The following is a 17,191-nucleotide window of genomic DNA, read 5'->3' on the forward strand; positions in this document are numbered from 1 at the left end:
GGCTCAGTGGGTTAAGCCTCTGCCTTCAGCTCAGGTCATGATCTTAGGGTCCTGGGATCGAGCCCCTCATAGGGTTCTCTGCTCAGCAAGGAGCCTGCTTCCCCCTCTTTCTCTGCCTGCCTCTCTGCCTGTGATCTCTCTGCCAAATAAATAAATAAAATCTTCAAAAAAAAAATAGAAAAGAAAAGAAAAGTGGGTTTTGCCCTAGTGTAGAGCTCAAATGATGAATGAAAAATCTCCTTCCTATTTATGGCCAATACTAAAACATGACATCAAGATGAAATTTAACATGAAGTGCATTCATATAGGTTTAATCATTGTTCTCACTTTGGTTACCACTTCCATTTTAAAAGTACACAGTACTGCTTACAACCAAACAGCACAATATATTGTTCATGATTTAAGGAGTGAGACATGCTTTCTGAGCAAGGGAATTACAATAGTGTTGAAACACTGGAACATTACACAGAAATACAGCTTACTTACTACTGGTTACTGTTCCAGTTAATCAACAAATTGAAGGCATAAAACCAAGTTATATTTATCACACTGGTGGCTGTGGCCAGTACCACCGTGGGCTCCTAGAGGTCTTCCTGTTTGTCGCCCCCTCACTTCTTAGAAAGGCTTATCTTTTCAGCTAACACGCTGTGGATTTGGCATCAGCTCGAAGATAAATTGCAAGGGAAAGTGGAATTAAAACTTTAGCCAACATGAATTTTATTCATAAGTGGCCAAAACAAAGAATGCCCCCCCAACTACTAACATCCCACCAACATTCCCCAGCCCAGGTCCCCTGTTCTATTAATAAAAGATACAACTGTCTCCCTCGAGTCATGACGAATCACCAGCTGCAGAGCCGAGTTTGGGATTAATGTCTGAGCACCTGGGGAAGACTGGCTCCTCCTTTCCGGGGCTCATTCATTCCAAGCACACTCTTACAGCTTAGTAACAGAGAGAAGGCATACCTGAATGGTGAAGGGGGTGAGTTTCTTTTTGTTGATTGTCCTTTCATCAATTGTGTCTGGCACTGACAGGTTGATCATTTTACTGGGGAAAAAAAAAAAAGAAAGAAACAATTAAATTAAAGAAAGCTGGCCTTGGAATAACAGAGTCCAGTGACACTGAATTTAAATTCTAGCAATACTATCACCGAATAAGGCAGCAATATAATCTGTGTGGTCCAGTGTTTAGATAAAACATCAGTTATACAATTTTGATGAGATTCAAACTCTCTATGAGAAATGTCAATGTTACTGAAATCACACTAATATGTTGAGGCAGGAAATAAAGACCCAACTTCATTCATGCATGTAAGAGGCTGCAAAATCATCCTGGTGTCCTTAGCATATTAGGAAATTCTGGGTAGAAAACCAAGGCAAATCCTCCATAAATACTTTACTTTCTCAGCTGTGAAAATTGTATATAAATGACTATATATATATACTAATATAAATGACTACCTGTACACTTCTGAGCTGATATAATGTCTAAATTTCTCTCTGACACCTGGTGGAACTCTATACTGTTAACCAAGTGGATGACAAAATATTTTATATCCTGCTGTAGTCACTGTTGTATCAGTGCTTGGGAAGTATCACCCACGTAAGTGTCTAATACATTGATCAAATGTCTAAAGTAAGCAATTTTTATTTATAAAAAACTACTTTCACTCATTTAGCATTGGTGTAACCTCTTGGGACATCAAAAATAAATTTCCTTAGGTCACCTCCATCTTATTTAAAGAAAGGAAGTTGAAAAAGCAAATCCAAAGAACCCACAACAAATTCAAAGAATAGTAAACTTGACTGTGGTTATTTGTTTTTTGTTTAAAGATTTTTATTTATTTATTTGAAAGACAGAAAGAGACATGAGAGGAAGGAGGGTTCCAGGGAAAAGCAGACTCCCCGCTGAGCAGGGAGCCCAGTGTGGGGCTCGATCCTGTGACCCCAGGATCGTGACCTGAACAGAAGGCAGTCGGTTATCCGACAGAACCACCCAAGCACCCTGGCTACTTGTTTTTAATGAGAAATCAGCATTAACACTTTTTCCTCACAATTTTTTAAGCAACTGCCTTTTCTTTGGTGTTCTTTAAAGATGCATTTCTGTAACTTTGTAGTGTGTGTGTGTATATACATATATTTAAATAAAATACACTTTATTGCAATTCAGGCAAAACAAACTCTTAAGGCATTATTTAAAAAATCTGAAACTGTTGGTGAAATAGAAGCCATGGGAGATGGCAGGAGGGAGGGGTGACTTTAGCAAGCAGAAGGTAACCTTGCTCTTGAAAAGCTGATGGTGCAATGAAAGAGACAAAATATATGGACATGAAAAGTTACATGAGGATCCAACAGAAGAGCATTATAATGGCTTCCAGAGTACTACGAATACGTGCTTTGAGAATCCAGTGATGGGAAAGACCCCTGGGGGACTGGAATAGACCAGAAACTATTAGAGTCAAAGGATTTCTATAGGAGAAGAAGATGCAGAAGGGTATTCTTAAAAATAAAAGGCAGGGGCGCCTCGGTGGCTCAGTGGGTTAAGCCTCTGCCTTCGGCTCAGGTCGTGATCCCAGGGTCCTGGGATCGAGCCCCGCATTGGGCTCTCTGCTCAGCAGGGAGCCTGCTCCCCCCCCATCACCCCCCCCGCCCTGCCTGCCTCTCTGTCTACTTGTGATCTCTGTCTGTCAAATAAATAAATAAAATCTTCTAAAAAAAATAAAAAATAAAAGGCAAAGCCATAGTTGCAGTTATGAGCAGGATGGGGATGGGAGAGAGTAAGTATGGTTGTAGATGTCTTCATTGTTCACAGAGCAATTCACTCAGTAGCCTGGGCTGGGTACCTGAGTCATGGGTGGTCCCTGGAGATAAAACTAGAAGGGTATTGAGGAAAGATGATGGAGTGCATTGGATGCCAACCTAAGGAATTAGAACTTGATCCTGAGGCTATATTCTTTTATGTCTTTTTTTTTTCCTTTTTGGCAGTTGAAAGTTTTTAAAATGAAATATCTGTGTGCACTCTAATAAGTAAAATACCAAAAGCAGAGCTGTTCTACTCAGAGCAGGGAAGATGGGGTTCTAAGTCTTGTCCATCCATCCTTCCCTTCAATTCCTGCGCCCATCGGAGACTGGGCATTTCAAGCCTTTTCACTAACCACATGTGTGACAGCGGTATCAGAAGCTGCTAAAGCCAGAGCTACAGAAGCATTTCAAAGACACCGCCATGACTATCTGTGTGTTGAGGTCTTCCACAGACTGAAAACATGCCTCTTTGCCAGGGGTCCCAGCATTTGCATTGCATGCTTTTATGAACCCCCTCAAAAGTCCTTTTGCTTAAGGACTTGCATTGGGTTTCTTCAGTGGTCATGCTGCTATTGTCAATCTATCTATTTTCTGGGGTAGGTCATGTTCAGATCAAGCCAAGTGGCATATAATTTCAAAAATAATTGCTTTGGGCCTTGTATTATTGCATCGTTATCTGTACATATTTGTCTCTATGCTGCCCATCCCTCTCCTCCAACCAAGTAATAACAGTTTTAAGTTTCTCATTATACGTTGCTTTTGAAATTAGTTTGCTTTCCAAGGAACTGCCAAGTAAAAGTCCGGAAAGCATTTTGGGTCCCCCTGAGTACCAAAGGAAGCTGGTCTAGAATAAACCCAATGAATCATTGGTATTCCTGAAAATTCCAGGAACCCCTTTGGAAAACCAAGAAGGAAGCGTTATTTACCAAAGGACAATGCCATCCCCAACGGCACTGAAGAGATCATTTGTGTTCGGATCCATCGGAATAACGTGCCGACAGTCGGGGTCATTCTCCAGGGCTTTGTTGATCCAGTTGACGAAGGCGTACTTCTCTTCCTCTGCAAGTAAATGATAAAAATGATTTATCTGCAAAGTGAAAATCTGACCTAAACACATAAACACAACTGCACACATGGAAAGACATTGAGCTATTACCTGGTCCCTTATCCTATCATCTTCTATTTTTTGACATTAGAAAATCTCAGATGACTTGGGGAATAGGCACAGAATCTCTGTTCACTCCAAGTCATGAAGTATATGGCAGGCAGATGGAGAAATTATATATATCATACATAACTATCATATGAAACTATATATATAAGTAATAAAGATATATTTTATTTCTATGCAGATACAATTTTTAAAAAAGAATTTATTTATTTATTTGACACAGGAGAGAGATCACAAGTAGGCAGAGAGGGGGAAAGCAGGCTCCCTGCTGAGCAGAGAGCAGAATGCAGGGGTGGGGGGGCGACCCTGAAATCATGACCTGAGCAGAGGCTTAAGCGACACAGGCACCCCTGTAGATACAATTTACATATGAATGTGATCTCATGCTTATAGGACAAAACTCAGGCTGCTGATAGCCCAGCCAATTTATTTATTTATTTTTTAAGATTTTATTTATTTATTTGACAGATAGAGATCACAAGGAGGCAGAGAGGCAGGCAGAGAGAAAGAGGGGGAAGCAGGCTTCTGCTGAGCAGAGAGCCCGATGTGGGGCTCGATCCCAGGACCCTGGAATCATGACCTGAGCCGAAGGCAGAGGCTTTAACCCACTGAGCCACCCAGGTGCCCCCAGCCCAGCCAATTTAAATGAGGGATAATCACAGATAATTCCTATAACATTTCTGAGTTTCTTTATATAAGACAGTGAAATTGCTATGAAATACAATCTTTTGTCCTATACACTTTCTTTCCTATCAGTAAAGCTGCCAGAAGTTGATTTTGGAAGTTTAACTAAAACCTCAAGTTATGCCTTACAGCCCAGCACCGTGTCTCCCAAATTGTGTGTCACTGAAAACAACAGCATCGCTAGAAGAATCCTGAGTCACAAAAGTTTGGGAAGCACTCCACAGTGCATCACTGTCTTGAAGATTCAACATGTATATTCATATAATTTCTGTCTTCGAAAGTCAAAGGTTAAACGCGGTCTCCGCAATTACAGACCATCCTTAACCATGAACATTTCGTTAAGACCAGCTAATGTTTTGAAGAACTCAATTTGGGATTTGTTGGATGACCATCCCATTTGAACTTTGAGTTTCCATTAAGGCTGTTGGATGGCAGCCTTCAGCAGAAATATACAACTTCCTTCCAGATCAGTGAAAACACAATTTTTGGGGGACCAGTCAGCAGGCACTGAGAAGAATGACAAGGTTTGGAGGACATAGAAGCCTAAGCCATTCATATTATGCCTGACATTGACAAAGGAATTCTGACAGCCTTCATGTATTTTTTTTTTATTTTATTGAGATTATTTGGTATTGGACTCTGCCTAGAGTTAGGATCGCTCTTCCTCCATTATGTCCCTGGAACCGACCCACCAACCACAGGACAACAGGCGGTAGTCAATAAACTTGCGTTGGCTTCTTTGTACCCCTTAGGTGTGAAAACCAGGTTCAGACTCTGTAACCCTGGAAGGCACAAATCCTTTCCACTTCCTACTACCCCACCAGTCTTCCTACTACCCCACCAGTCTTCCCTCATGCCAGCACCCACCCGACTTCCGCACCCACGGGGGCGACCTACCTGAATAGGAGTGCTGGGTGCCGACACTAGACTGCTCCGACGTGCCACCGATTGCACAGATCCCTTCCTTCTTGTTGATCGCCTTTCTAAAGGTCTTGGCAACCTCTGTGCTTTTTAGGCCATGAAAAACCTGCCAAAATGTAATGTACCTTTAGAAACCCAATCTGTGGTCAAGAAAGCCATAAAGCAAAGAACACGGAACATTGAAGCAAGGAGGGTGGGAATGTATTTCTGGATATTTTTTCCAGTGGAAGTCCCAAGTGTCAAATGCATCTCCTGGTATTCTGCATCGTACTTACCTTGATGAACTCATCAAAGCTGATCCTCCCATCCTGGTCTAGGTCACCTGTAGCCATCAGGTTTTCTGTGATTTCTCTCACTCTGTACCCAGGCAGAGGCAAGCAAGCAGCCTTGAACAAGTCATTCAGCTCATTGCAGCTGATGTACCCGTTGCCGTCGGTGTCTGCAAGGCAAGCGACCACCTGAAGTTTCAGGGCAATTCGGGGACCAGGATGAAGAGGTGAGGGAAAGGTGAGATGGGAGGGGCGTGTGCTGCAGAGGCAGTCATTCAGCGGCCCCAGCCCGACCCCAGGCAAGAGCTAAGTCTCACGAGTTTCTATGAGAGAGGGGCATTCATGTTACTTTCAACTTCCATGGGTCACCATGTCACAACAGAGATTCTGGAAGCAGAATCCAAAGAGACTTTCGTAGGAACAGATGGGAAAATAAATTACAAGCTTAGAGATACAAAGAAAAACTATGGAATAGTAGAAAAACAGAGGAAACCAAAGAAAGCAGACAAGATAAAAACAGGAGAAGAGCTGTAGGTGTCAAGGGGTCCATTCCATGTTTTGATAGAGAAAGTAATTTTCTTAAAGTAGACCTTTCAAAATGAAGTTCCCCCAGCTCCTCTGGCCAATACCACTGTATTCTTTCCACGTGTACCATTTTGCTTATGTTACCATTTCATCGACTCTCTCCTGAAGCCACTCAGTAAAGAGGAGAATTACGGGATGTGAGCTGCCTGGTCTACTTACCAACTTTGGCAAAAGCCTCTCTGAGCTCCATCATTTCTTCGTCGGACACTGATCCTCTGGCCATTTTTATTGCTTGAGGGAACAGATCTGGAGAAGAAAAAGAACATAAGGAATGACTTCTGTGCATCTTAGTTCTTAAAGTACCACATTAAGCAGCAATCTCCACTTATTAAATGAAGAAATATCCCTCTGCTTCCCTCATGATTTATAACTATCTTTCCAATAGGTAACAGGGTATTTTCAACCCTCCATGTGGTGGTCTCCAATTGCCTCTCACCACTTTCTCCTCTACCTGTGTATATAGACTGCTCCTCACATCAGGAGCTGAAGCTGATTTCTCTCCCCTTGAATCTGGGCTGATCCTGTATCTGCTTTGACCACTGAGAAGGCAGCAGAAGCCATGTCTGGGACTGGAAACTTCTGGTTCCTTCCTTTTGGAATGTCCATTCTTAGGATGTTCCCTCTTGGAAACTAAGTGCCAAGTTATGAGATGTGCAAGTTACATGAAGAAGCCAATGGCTGGGTGATTTGGTCCCTGCTGGGCTCCCAGCTGACAGCCAGCAATCAAGTGCCATGCCCCAGAGTAGGTCAGTTTATTTTATTTTATCTTTTGAAGATTTTATTTATTTGTAAGAGAGAGGGAGAGAGCGAGCGAGTGAGCACAAGTAGGGGAGTGGCAGGCAGAGGCAGAGGAAGAAACAGGCTTCCCACTGAGCAAGGAGCCCGATATGGGACTCGACCCCAGGACTCTGGGATCATGACCTGAGTCGAAGGCAGATGCTTAACCAACTGAGCCACTCAGGCATCCCTGGAGTGGCTCATTTTAGATGTTCCACCTGATTTGAGACCCTGGATGTCCACAGTCCCAGTCAAATGACATGGAGCAGAAAAATCATCTAGCAGTGCTCAATCAACAGAATAAATCATTGCTGCTTTAAGTCACCAAGTCTTGGAATAGTGTGTTACATGGTAATACACAACTGTAACACTTAACTTTTACATAAATGTCTTTTTTAGAGGTGGCGTCATGTTCATGTCGAAAATAATTATGTTGGGCCAAGCCAACAGATAACTTTTATAACTTCGGAGAGAGTTTTCCAAGTTCTCTAAATATTTAGAGAAGGAGGAAGGGAACCTGACCCTCTAATAACTCATATATGGGAATCTGAGGGACTTTTTAGGTGTTCTTTTTTCAGAAAGGCTAGTCTTGCTGAGAAAAGTTAATGCTAGGGCTGGAGTTATTCTGCTTTTCCTGCGCTTTATTGCTGCCCCCTAGTGGGTAGAAAAAGAATGAAACAGAGCATGGATTATATTCCCCATGCCCCTGGCTAATTCCCACCAGATACTTCAAATCGGGGGTTCCGCTAAAGTTTACAGGATTTCCTGGTGGGGAGAGGATGAGTGAGTGGGGTGGTAGTGTGGATGACGGGGTATTTTTTACATGGAATTAAAATTTGAGCATTTTAGTGAAGTTACTGATTTTTAAAACCATCTTACGTTTGTTGCGGGATATTGTTTTAAACGAATTTCCTTTTCTGTATAGTCATAGCATTCTCTAGTGCTGTGTTTGTTCTCAGTGGCAACCCAGCAACCACAGAAAACAACAGTTTTAACACTTATACCTAGAGGCCAAGAATGCCTTGTGCTCAATTTTGCAAATCCACATCTATTATCCACAAACTATTTTATGTCATGTACCTTTATCAGAGGCTTCAAACTTTTATTTCCCCCCAAATCCTTTTTTAACAGAAGCTTTACATATAGATAAAAGTGAACAAGTGAAAAAGAACAACTCTAAGAGGCTTTGGTTGAAAAATCCCAAATGTCCCCTTGCTGCCACTAGCCCTCTTCTTGTCACCGTATGCACCTGTGGGAACCCAAGGGAGCAGGATTTGAAAGTCAGAGAATTAGATACTATTGCTATTTCAACTCCTCTACAAATATGTTTTATTATCCATGAAAATTTTATTATTTACCTTATGTATCTAAAAAGTTTCCCTGGGGGGCACCTGGGTGGCTCAGTGGGTTAAGCCTCTGCCTTCAGCTCAGGTCATGATCTCAGGGTCCTAGGATAGAGCCTCGCATCGGGCTCTCTGCTCAGCAGGGAGCCTGCTTCCTCCTCTCTCCCTCTTTGTCTGCCTCTCTGCCTACTTATGATCTCTCTTTGTCAAACAAATAAATAAAGTCTTTTAAAAAATAAATAAATAAAGAATAAAAATATTTTTAAAAATAAATATAAAAAAATAAAAAGTTTCCCTGGATTTTCTGAAGGTAAAACTGTGTAGAACTTAAGGGTACAAACAAACATCAGTTACACAGCATGGGGATCCTCGGGGACAGACAAAGCTAGCTGACTTCTTGCCATCTTCACTCCCTTTCCTTTTTTTGTCTGTTTTTCTCTGTCTCCCTTCTCCTTTTTTCTTTTTTCAACCTCTCCTCCCATCCATCCTCCACCTACCCCCCTCCCACCAAGCCCTGTCCCCAAAACAATTTGAGTCAGGTTACAAAATTACATCCATAAGAATTAAATGAATAAAATCATATGAAATTTTTTGCTTTTTGATATAACTTTGCAAAAGATATTTTATTTGAGAGAGAGAGAGCATAAGCAGGAGGAAGGGGTAGAGGGAGAGGGAGAAAGGGGCTCCCCACTGAGCAGGGAGCCCCCGATGCCAGGCTCCATTCCAGGACCCTGGGATCATGACCCGAGCTGAAGGCAAATGCTTAACTGACAGCCACCCAGGCACCCCAAAATCAGTTCAATTGTTAAAAAGAAATAAGTATGGGCAAAAATAAGATAATGACAGAGAGGAGCTTTACTCCTCCAAATTCAGAGTTAAAACTACACATTTTGCTAGAAGGAAGCTGAAAATCTAGCTCCAAGTTCTCCAGAAGCTAATGCAAAAAGGAAAATGTCATTAGTTACAGAATTTACTCTATCAATATAGGCCAAACAAACCAGTTTTTTTAGGGCCACAGAACTGAGCTCTGATGGCAATCCCTTCACCCAGGCCTCAAGGAGAGGACACCTGTGGGATGCAATAATCACAGCTTTGTGTTTATTACAATGTCCCTCAATGAAATCTGATGGCATAAATGTACGTATTCCCATTTTGTAGAACAGAAAACACACTCAGCTAAGTTAGGACACGTATCTCAGATCACACAGCCAGGGAGGTGGGTAGCCAGGATTCCAATTCTCACGCGTTTTCTCTTCACTTGTGCTATCTGTTCAGATTCAATGCCTTCACATTTATGTTAGACACATTCATTTCGTCCACTCATTTGTTCACCCAGCAATTATTCCTTATCTGTCTAATATGTATATTTCCTGGGAGATTTTAAAAAACTATAACAGAGAACCTTCTAGCTGAAGAAGATCATGCTTTCACATGTTAGGAAAACAAGGCTTCTGGGTTAAGAAATTAGCACGTTAACTTTTTACCCTTTACTAAATCCTTGTGACTAATTTGGCCAGGTTCTCCCTTATGCCTTTACAAATATTCCCTACAGTCATGAAGAGAAGGCTCTCCTCCATCCTATTTTAGCAAGATCTTTGACAAAATCTGGTCTAAAGCCCTAAGCCGGCTGGACTTTCTTGGTTTTTAAGTGTCTTATCACTTCCTGGTTCATGGATGTTCATGGGATTACGAGAGACACTCACTCATTTACAAATACTTTCTGAATGTCTACTACAAGCCAGGCGCTACTCCTCATTTCAGGCATGGGACATCTACACTGACCTAGTTACCCTGAAAGCATGAAGCAATGTTAAAGGTAAGGAGACTGAATGGGATCTCTGAGCCTAAACTTAGCCCTATCATTCAACATAGAGTTTGAGGTTGTAAAGCATGGTAAGAGACTGGTGAAAAACACAAGTAAAGGTAAAAAGAAGATGACATTTTAAGGGCCAAGAGCAGGGCCAAAGAAGAAATGAAGGAGTTACAGTATTAAGCGAGAAGGAAAATCTGAAGATGATGCTGTAATGAAAAAGTAGAGAAAATGTTTTAGCATAGAAATCGCATGGCCCATTCAAATTAAAGACTTAGAAAGGGGGGTAAAAAAGTATTACTTTAAAGCCACGTGATTTTTAAACCACGGCAAGTAGGTCAAGATGAAAAACCCGAGCATCTGGAGAACTGTATCTTTCTGAGAGATTTATAAATGGGGAAGATCAACTTGGAGAAGCCATATAGAGAGATGGCCATCACATTTCAAAAATCCAAAATCCTTCAGTAATTAAAAAGCTAAAGGAAAATTTATTTGCAAAGGTGAATTGGATGGGGCGCCTGAGTGGCTCAGTTAGTTAAGCATCTGACTCTTAGTTAAGTTAGTAAGTTTCAGCTCAGATCGTGATCTCAGAGCTCGTGTGAGATGGAGCCCTGTGTCGAGCCCCATGCATCAGGGCTCCATGCTTAGTGGGGAGTCTGCTTGACCTTCTCTCCCTCTCCCTCTCCCCAGTAAATAAATACACACGTACATACAAACTTTAAAAAGGTGAGCTGGAGAAGGACTAGTCAACAGCCCAAGTTAATGTGCTACTGTGTTGTTTTGGGTGCAAGCATGAATAGCTATGCTATGAGAGGGTTTCATTTACTATCAGAATGAACAGAAAGTCCTGGAAACACATGTTAACTTCTAGAGGCAGAGGGAACCTATGAAATAATTTATTATGATTCCTTCATTTTATAGATAAGAAAACCAAAGTTTTGATGAGATGAAATGCTTTGTCTATGCACATGTTCTCGAAGCAAGGCTGGAGTTTTAAATGTAGTTGCTGGGGGTGCCTGGGTGGCTCAGTGGGTTAACCCTCTGCCTTCGGCTCAGGTCATGATCTCAGGGTCCTGGGATTGAGCCCCACATCGGGCTCTCTGCTCAGCAGGGAGCCTGCTTCCCCCCCCCCCCCGCCTGCCTCTCTGCCTACTTGTGATCTCTCTCTCTCTCTCTGTGTCAAATAAATAAATAAAATATTTTTAAAAATAAATTAAATTTAAAAAAATTTAAATTTAAATTTAAAATTTAAATTAAAATAAAAAAAAAATGCAGTTGCTGGTGAGCAGAACAAGAAGAGGATGGAGGTACCCTTAAGAGAGCCATTAAGGTCCATGACTGAGAAGAGACCCTTGAACTAATTGAACTGAATGTGCAAATCGCAGCACATTCACAAAACAGAGAAGCAGGAAGAGGAGGGAATTAAAAACATGCAGATCAGAATGTTTCTAAGAAGGATATTCCTGGGGTTAGAATCAAAGATTAGGTACTTTACACAGTCTACTAATGTATTTGCCTGGAAAAAAAAAAAAAAAAAAAAAAAAGCCCACTTCAGGCACATTTGAAGGTTAGGGTTATAATCATGGTAGTCAGATTCATAAGGATACTAAGTTAAGGTTTCAGTTTGCAAATTACTGGCATGTGGGAGGCAGCCTCTAGCAAGCTTGCTGCCCTGATGGGATGAGCTGAGCCCTTTGAAGCCTGAAGGAAGTGGCCAAGGAAGGCATGTTCCTTCCTGGTTCCACGCTGCTGCTCCTGCGTTAACTGAGGCCCCATTTTGTTTTTTCCAGTTTTACGGAGAAATCACTGACATACCTCACTGTGTCAGCGTACCACGTACTGCATGATAGTTTGATTTACATATGATCAGAAGAGGTTCCCCCAACATCCATTTTCTCATACAGATACAATAAAAGGAAAAGAAAGAAGAAAAGAAGAAAGGGAAAAATTTTTCTTCTTGTGATGACAACTCTTGGGATCTACGCTCCGCAGTTCTCCTGGGTATCACACAACAGCGCTAGCTGTGTACTTCGCAACCCTAGGAACCGTTTCTCTTGTGATTGGAAGTTCATACCTCTTGACCGCCTTTCTCCAATTTCCCCTCCCCTACCACCTACTTCTAGTAACTACAAGTCTGATTTCTTCTTCCATAAATTCAGTTTCAGTTATTTTCTTTTTTATTTTTTAGATTCCACATGTAAGTGAGATCAGACAGTATTTATCTTTGTCTGTCTGACTTATTTCATTTATCATAAAGCCTTTGAGGTCGATCCATGTTCTCATAAATGGTAGGACTTCCTCCTTTTGATGGCTGACTAATATTCCATTGCATATTCTTTATTCCTTATTAAGGGCTCTTGCAAATCAGTGGTGAATTTCGGAACCCTGTTTTTGAATCACTGCCAAATCATGAATCTAAGGGGACAGACTCACACCATTCATCTAAGTCACATTTGGCTGCTAGTTTTCCTGTAAGCACTTAAATTTATTCAATTCACTTAAATTAAATCAATACCTATAAAATCTCAACATTTGGCCAAAGAAAGTACTGGTTGTTCATTTTTCTGAAATTATTTCTAAAGTCTTAAGAAAACAAAATAATCCTCCAAATTGCCAAAGCCACAAAACCCGCTCACTTCCTTAGGTTGGTGAGTTTTGAGTCTTAGCTTAGAGGAGGCTGGTAGTTTCCAGATCAATAGTGAAAGAGAATTTCTGATAATGGCCACTTAGAATAAAAGCACCTGACTCAACTTCCCTAAAGTTGGAATACAGACACTATTTGCAGGAGGTTACTAGAGAACATAGTGCTGTGGAATTTACAGAAGGAAATACATTCTCTAAAAATAAATGCAAAAATGTAAGCTAAATTTTCTCTGAGGGGTTTCCTAAGTGACAATGAAAAGCAGCAGAAAGGAAGGGAAAGGTGACTTGCCCAGAGTGAGATGCTCACGGGCTAGATTCCTTTCCTAGAGGGGGTAGTGGTGAGCTGGTCAGTATTTTGGTTCGATATACTGACGCCCAGTTATGTAACTGTGAGGATCAGGGAGGCATCTGTAACCTGGCATCACATTGCCTGGGACTCTTTTGAATGTGTCCTACTTTTCCTGCAACTTGACACACTGGGTAAAGTAAAACTGGAAACTCAGGACCCAGATTCCTAGCTCTACCTCAATAATTTCAATACGCAGAGAGGAGAAAGCTATACAACTTGCGAACGTTCGGTCAATAATCCGAAACAACATATAATCAAGGATATCATTAGTACTGCAATCTTAGTGCTAGACCACGCTGCCCGAAGAAGAGGAACATAAAATACACAGGAGTCTGAAGCAAAATAAAATGCCCCTAAGTTTTTAAGAAGCCATCATGATAAACTGTGAGACAAGGGAGTAGCTTTGCTTCAGGTAATTTGGTCCCCTTCGTGTTACAAAGTTGCCCACTGCAGGGGATCTACCCGCCAGTAATTTACTCTATCTTCTTGGGATACTATTCCTCTATGGATACAGATATTCCAAAGTTTTACATAAAGGAGGAGTCTGAAAATATTTTTAAAATGACTTTGTTTTTAAGAGCCAAATCATGATGAAGAGCCTCAAATATAGGTGACCGTTTAAAGGAGCTCTTATGAATTCTTCTGTCAAGTCAAAAATCTTTTTTGGATGGTCGTTTTTCTCCCTGCAGATACACTGATTTCCCTGAGGGCTGCTCCAGAGCCCAGAACTCATGTCTCTGCAGCATTGGAGGTAAAGGTCCAGGAAGGAGTGATGGGGGTGGGCACAGACCAGGAAGGAGTAAGGCAGGGGCACAGACTCGGCGGCTCTCTTCTCTGGCTATCTCGGGCCTGTAAACTCTCCCGGGAAGCCAGAAGGCAAGGTTACTCCAAACCGAGTGAACATGCTGTTCTGGGTGCCTCTGTGTTCTGATCATGGTTGAGGGGCTTTGGAAGCTGTACAAAGCATAGCACACAGAACTCGGCTCAGTCACCAACCATGGAGTTCCCATCTCCTTCCCCCACCCCCTCCCCAGCACCAGCACACCCCTGATGCCACCTGTTTTCTACAGAGTTGCTCAGAGCCATTACGGATGTGATACAGAGCAAACGTCTTGCAAGCAGAGGGGATACCCAGGCTTGTAGATATGGAAGCCCTCAATGCTTTGTCATTTCTCTCCTTCCCTAGGCTGTAGACAATGATGCCTCTGGGGTTAACATCTTGAAAATCTGCAGCTACCCTTCATTCTGCATTCTACCACGAAGACTTTGAGATCCAGACTCTTCCCTACTGAAACGTCAGGGTATCCTTGGATCGTTTCAAAATGCTAAACATTATTACAGACTAGCAGATTACCTACTATTCAATTACCTCAATATCAGACACCATTCATTCATTGTTCAGTTACTCATTCTTTCTCATCCTCTATAAGACTAGGTGCAAAGCACCACTCTTATAGCTAGACTATGAGCACAGGGGTTGCAAAGCCTCGGACTTCAAGAAGCCCACAGTTAAATGTCAGGTTTCAAATGTGATGCACAGATTTTAGTTCACTTAATGCTTAAAGTTTAGTTCACTTTAAGATGGTTAAACAATGCAAAAAGTTTTGAAGATCAAAAACAAACAAGTGAAACAGGGCTGTGAGAGGAAAAAAGATTACCAAGAGTAAGAAATTAGCATAGAAACTCACCAAAAAGTAAAAAGAGCAAACATCTAAATCAGCCATGCAAAAAGGTAGCCAGATAATTTATACACATGTACATCTCCAAGGAAACCTTAACCGAAATAACTGAGGAGAATTGGGACGCAGAGCCCCACGTGGGGGCCTGGGAGACCTAGCGTACTGTATGAGGACTGTCGGGCTCTGATTTGCCTCCTTGGACCTCTGTTTCCTCATCTATAAATTGAGAGATGAAATCCCTTCCATGTTAAAAAGTTCCAAGTCTATTCACTAGCTGGTAAGTGTGTGCACAAGTTAGAGCCCAGAGAAGGTGTATTTCAAATGGGCCTAGAGATAGGGACGGGGCCATCAGGAGCCATGGCAGTCACCCCAATGGGCCTTTTTGGGGAGGCACAGTCTCTGAAAAGGACCTAGCATCTCCCAGCCCCTCCCAGCTCCTGCCCTTACCTCAGCGGCAGGTAAATCTCTGTCCTCATGCATTCTCCACACTGACCAAGGCAGATGCCCCTTGCTTGGTGGCTCAACACAGAGCAGCGAAGTTACCAAAGCAGCACATGGGACCTGCTTTCTGAGATGTCAAATCTGTGAACAGCTTAAGACATGCTGATCCAGTTCCCTCCCGGTTTCTAGGCAAGGCTGTATGCAAACTGGCCCAGAAAGACAGCCACCTACTATTTTCTTAAAAATATCCAAATAAGGAAACCCTATCACCTCTCTGGTGTCTCATATCCCTACCTGTAACCTAAATCTTTTCTGATACGATGAAAACTTGCTCTCTCTTGAGCTATTCTCAGAGGGAATTATAGAAGCGGCTCAATTCATAAAAATTCTGTCACATGCCTTAAGTGATCATCACCAAACCTTTTTTTTTTTTTTTTTTTTAATTCTTTTAACCTGTTTTTGGGGACTTATCTTCCAAACCTTTTCTTTGCTATATTCTGGGTCTATGGCAACTTCCTTAAATGATGACATAAAAATAACAGAGTCAGGGGCGCCTGGGTGGCTCAGTTCTAAAGTGTCTGCCTTTGGCTCAGGTCATGATCTCAGGGTCCCGCACCAGGCTCCCTGCTCAGCAGGAAACCTGCCTCTTCCTCTCCCAGTCCCCCTGCTTGTGTTACCTCTCTCACTATGTCTCTCTCTGTCAAATAAATAAATAAAATCTTAAAAAAAAAAAAAGAAGAACAACAACAACAACGTCATAGAATGTAGAGGAGAAGGGACCGTAGAGATCATCTATCTGGCCACCCTCTTCCTGCCACAGAGCGCGCTCGGATTGGAGTCTGGGTCTCCTTCCTTTTCCTCTTTCCGTTATAAGTTTCCAAACTCAAGAGGTCATGCTCTTCTTGAAGTAAGACCTGCTCAATATACAGTAACTTTAATTCCCCCATGATTTCAAATATTTAATAAATATAATTTCATGTGTTTCCTGTACATGAAGAAGAACTTAATGAAGAACTTAATGGAAACAAAACAAAACAAAACAAAACAAAACAAAAACCTCTCTAGGTATTGAGAAGATACTGTCAGGCTACAAAGGTCCTAGGTCCTGGGCTACAAACAACAGGTGCTAAATCCTATGTACACATACTATTGGCATCTTCTAGGTTAAAATGACCAAGGCTAGGTAAATGACTTCTTCTGGGTGTTTTTTTTTTTTTTTTCCCTTGACTTTGCATTGAGGGCCTCTGATTTTCCTTTGTAACCAAAAAAAGCAAACCCCATTAAAACAACTCACCCTGAGGCACCATGTTCAAAAGATAAAATGCCAAATTTACAGATAAAAACTAAAATGACACCCTCAGACTTCTAAAAACATCTGCATGGCTTCAGACACTCTGTTCTGGCTGTCAGTTGGGGATCAGTGAGCTTTTTCTACCCTCAGCTCTGTTCCTGACCTGAGCACGTGGCTTCTGGGTGCATATCCGCTCTTTCAGCAGACTGTGAGATCACCGCTGGACATCTAGACCGGAGGTCACCTCATGGAGCTATCACCTGGCAGGTAACCAGGTGAATGAACAAACCCATTAACTGATAGCATACAGGGCTTGAGAAGTCTACTCTTACCTCCTTTGAAGAGTTTAACGATAATATTCTTGGGCACATGCTAAAAATATCCCTCCGTGGAAAGGGACAAAGGCCTAGAGCAAGTGAGCGAATGT

General features: G+C 41.9%; 1 protein-coding gene across 3 annotated transcripts in view; it reads right to left on the reverse strand.

The window, feature by feature from the left end:
- LCP1 (lymphocyte cytosolic protein 1) overlaps positions 1-17,191 on the reverse strand; it is an 84,815-nt gene that overhangs the window by 27,067 nt on the left and 40,557 nt on the right. For all 3 annotated transcript variants that reach the window (XR_004279391.1, XM_032315431.1, XM_032315429.1), the window contains exons 2-6: positions 6,591-6,677; positions 5,853-6,016; positions 5,554-5,683; positions 3,728-3,860; positions 966-1,047 (exon numbers count right to left, since the gene is read on the reverse strand). Coding sequence is in view for 2 of the 3 variants with exons in the window: in XM_032315429.1 (XP_032171320.1) it covers positions 966-1,047; positions 3,728-3,860; positions 5,554-5,683; positions 5,853-6,016; positions 6,591-6,677 (596 nt within the window). In the remaining variant the exon portion in view is untranslated. The remainder of the gene's footprint in view (positions 1-965; positions 1,048-3,727; positions 3,861-5,553; positions 5,684-5,852; positions 6,017-6,590; positions 6,678-17,191) is intronic.

This window comes from Mustela erminea, chromosome 15, assembly GCF_009829155.1.
Source record: "Mustela erminea isolate mMusErm1 chromosome 15, mMusErm1.Pri, whole genome shotgun sequence".
In the NCBI taxonomy this organism is placed as follows: Eukaryota; Metazoa; Chordata; class Mammalia; order Carnivora; family Mustelidae; genus Mustela; species Mustela erminea.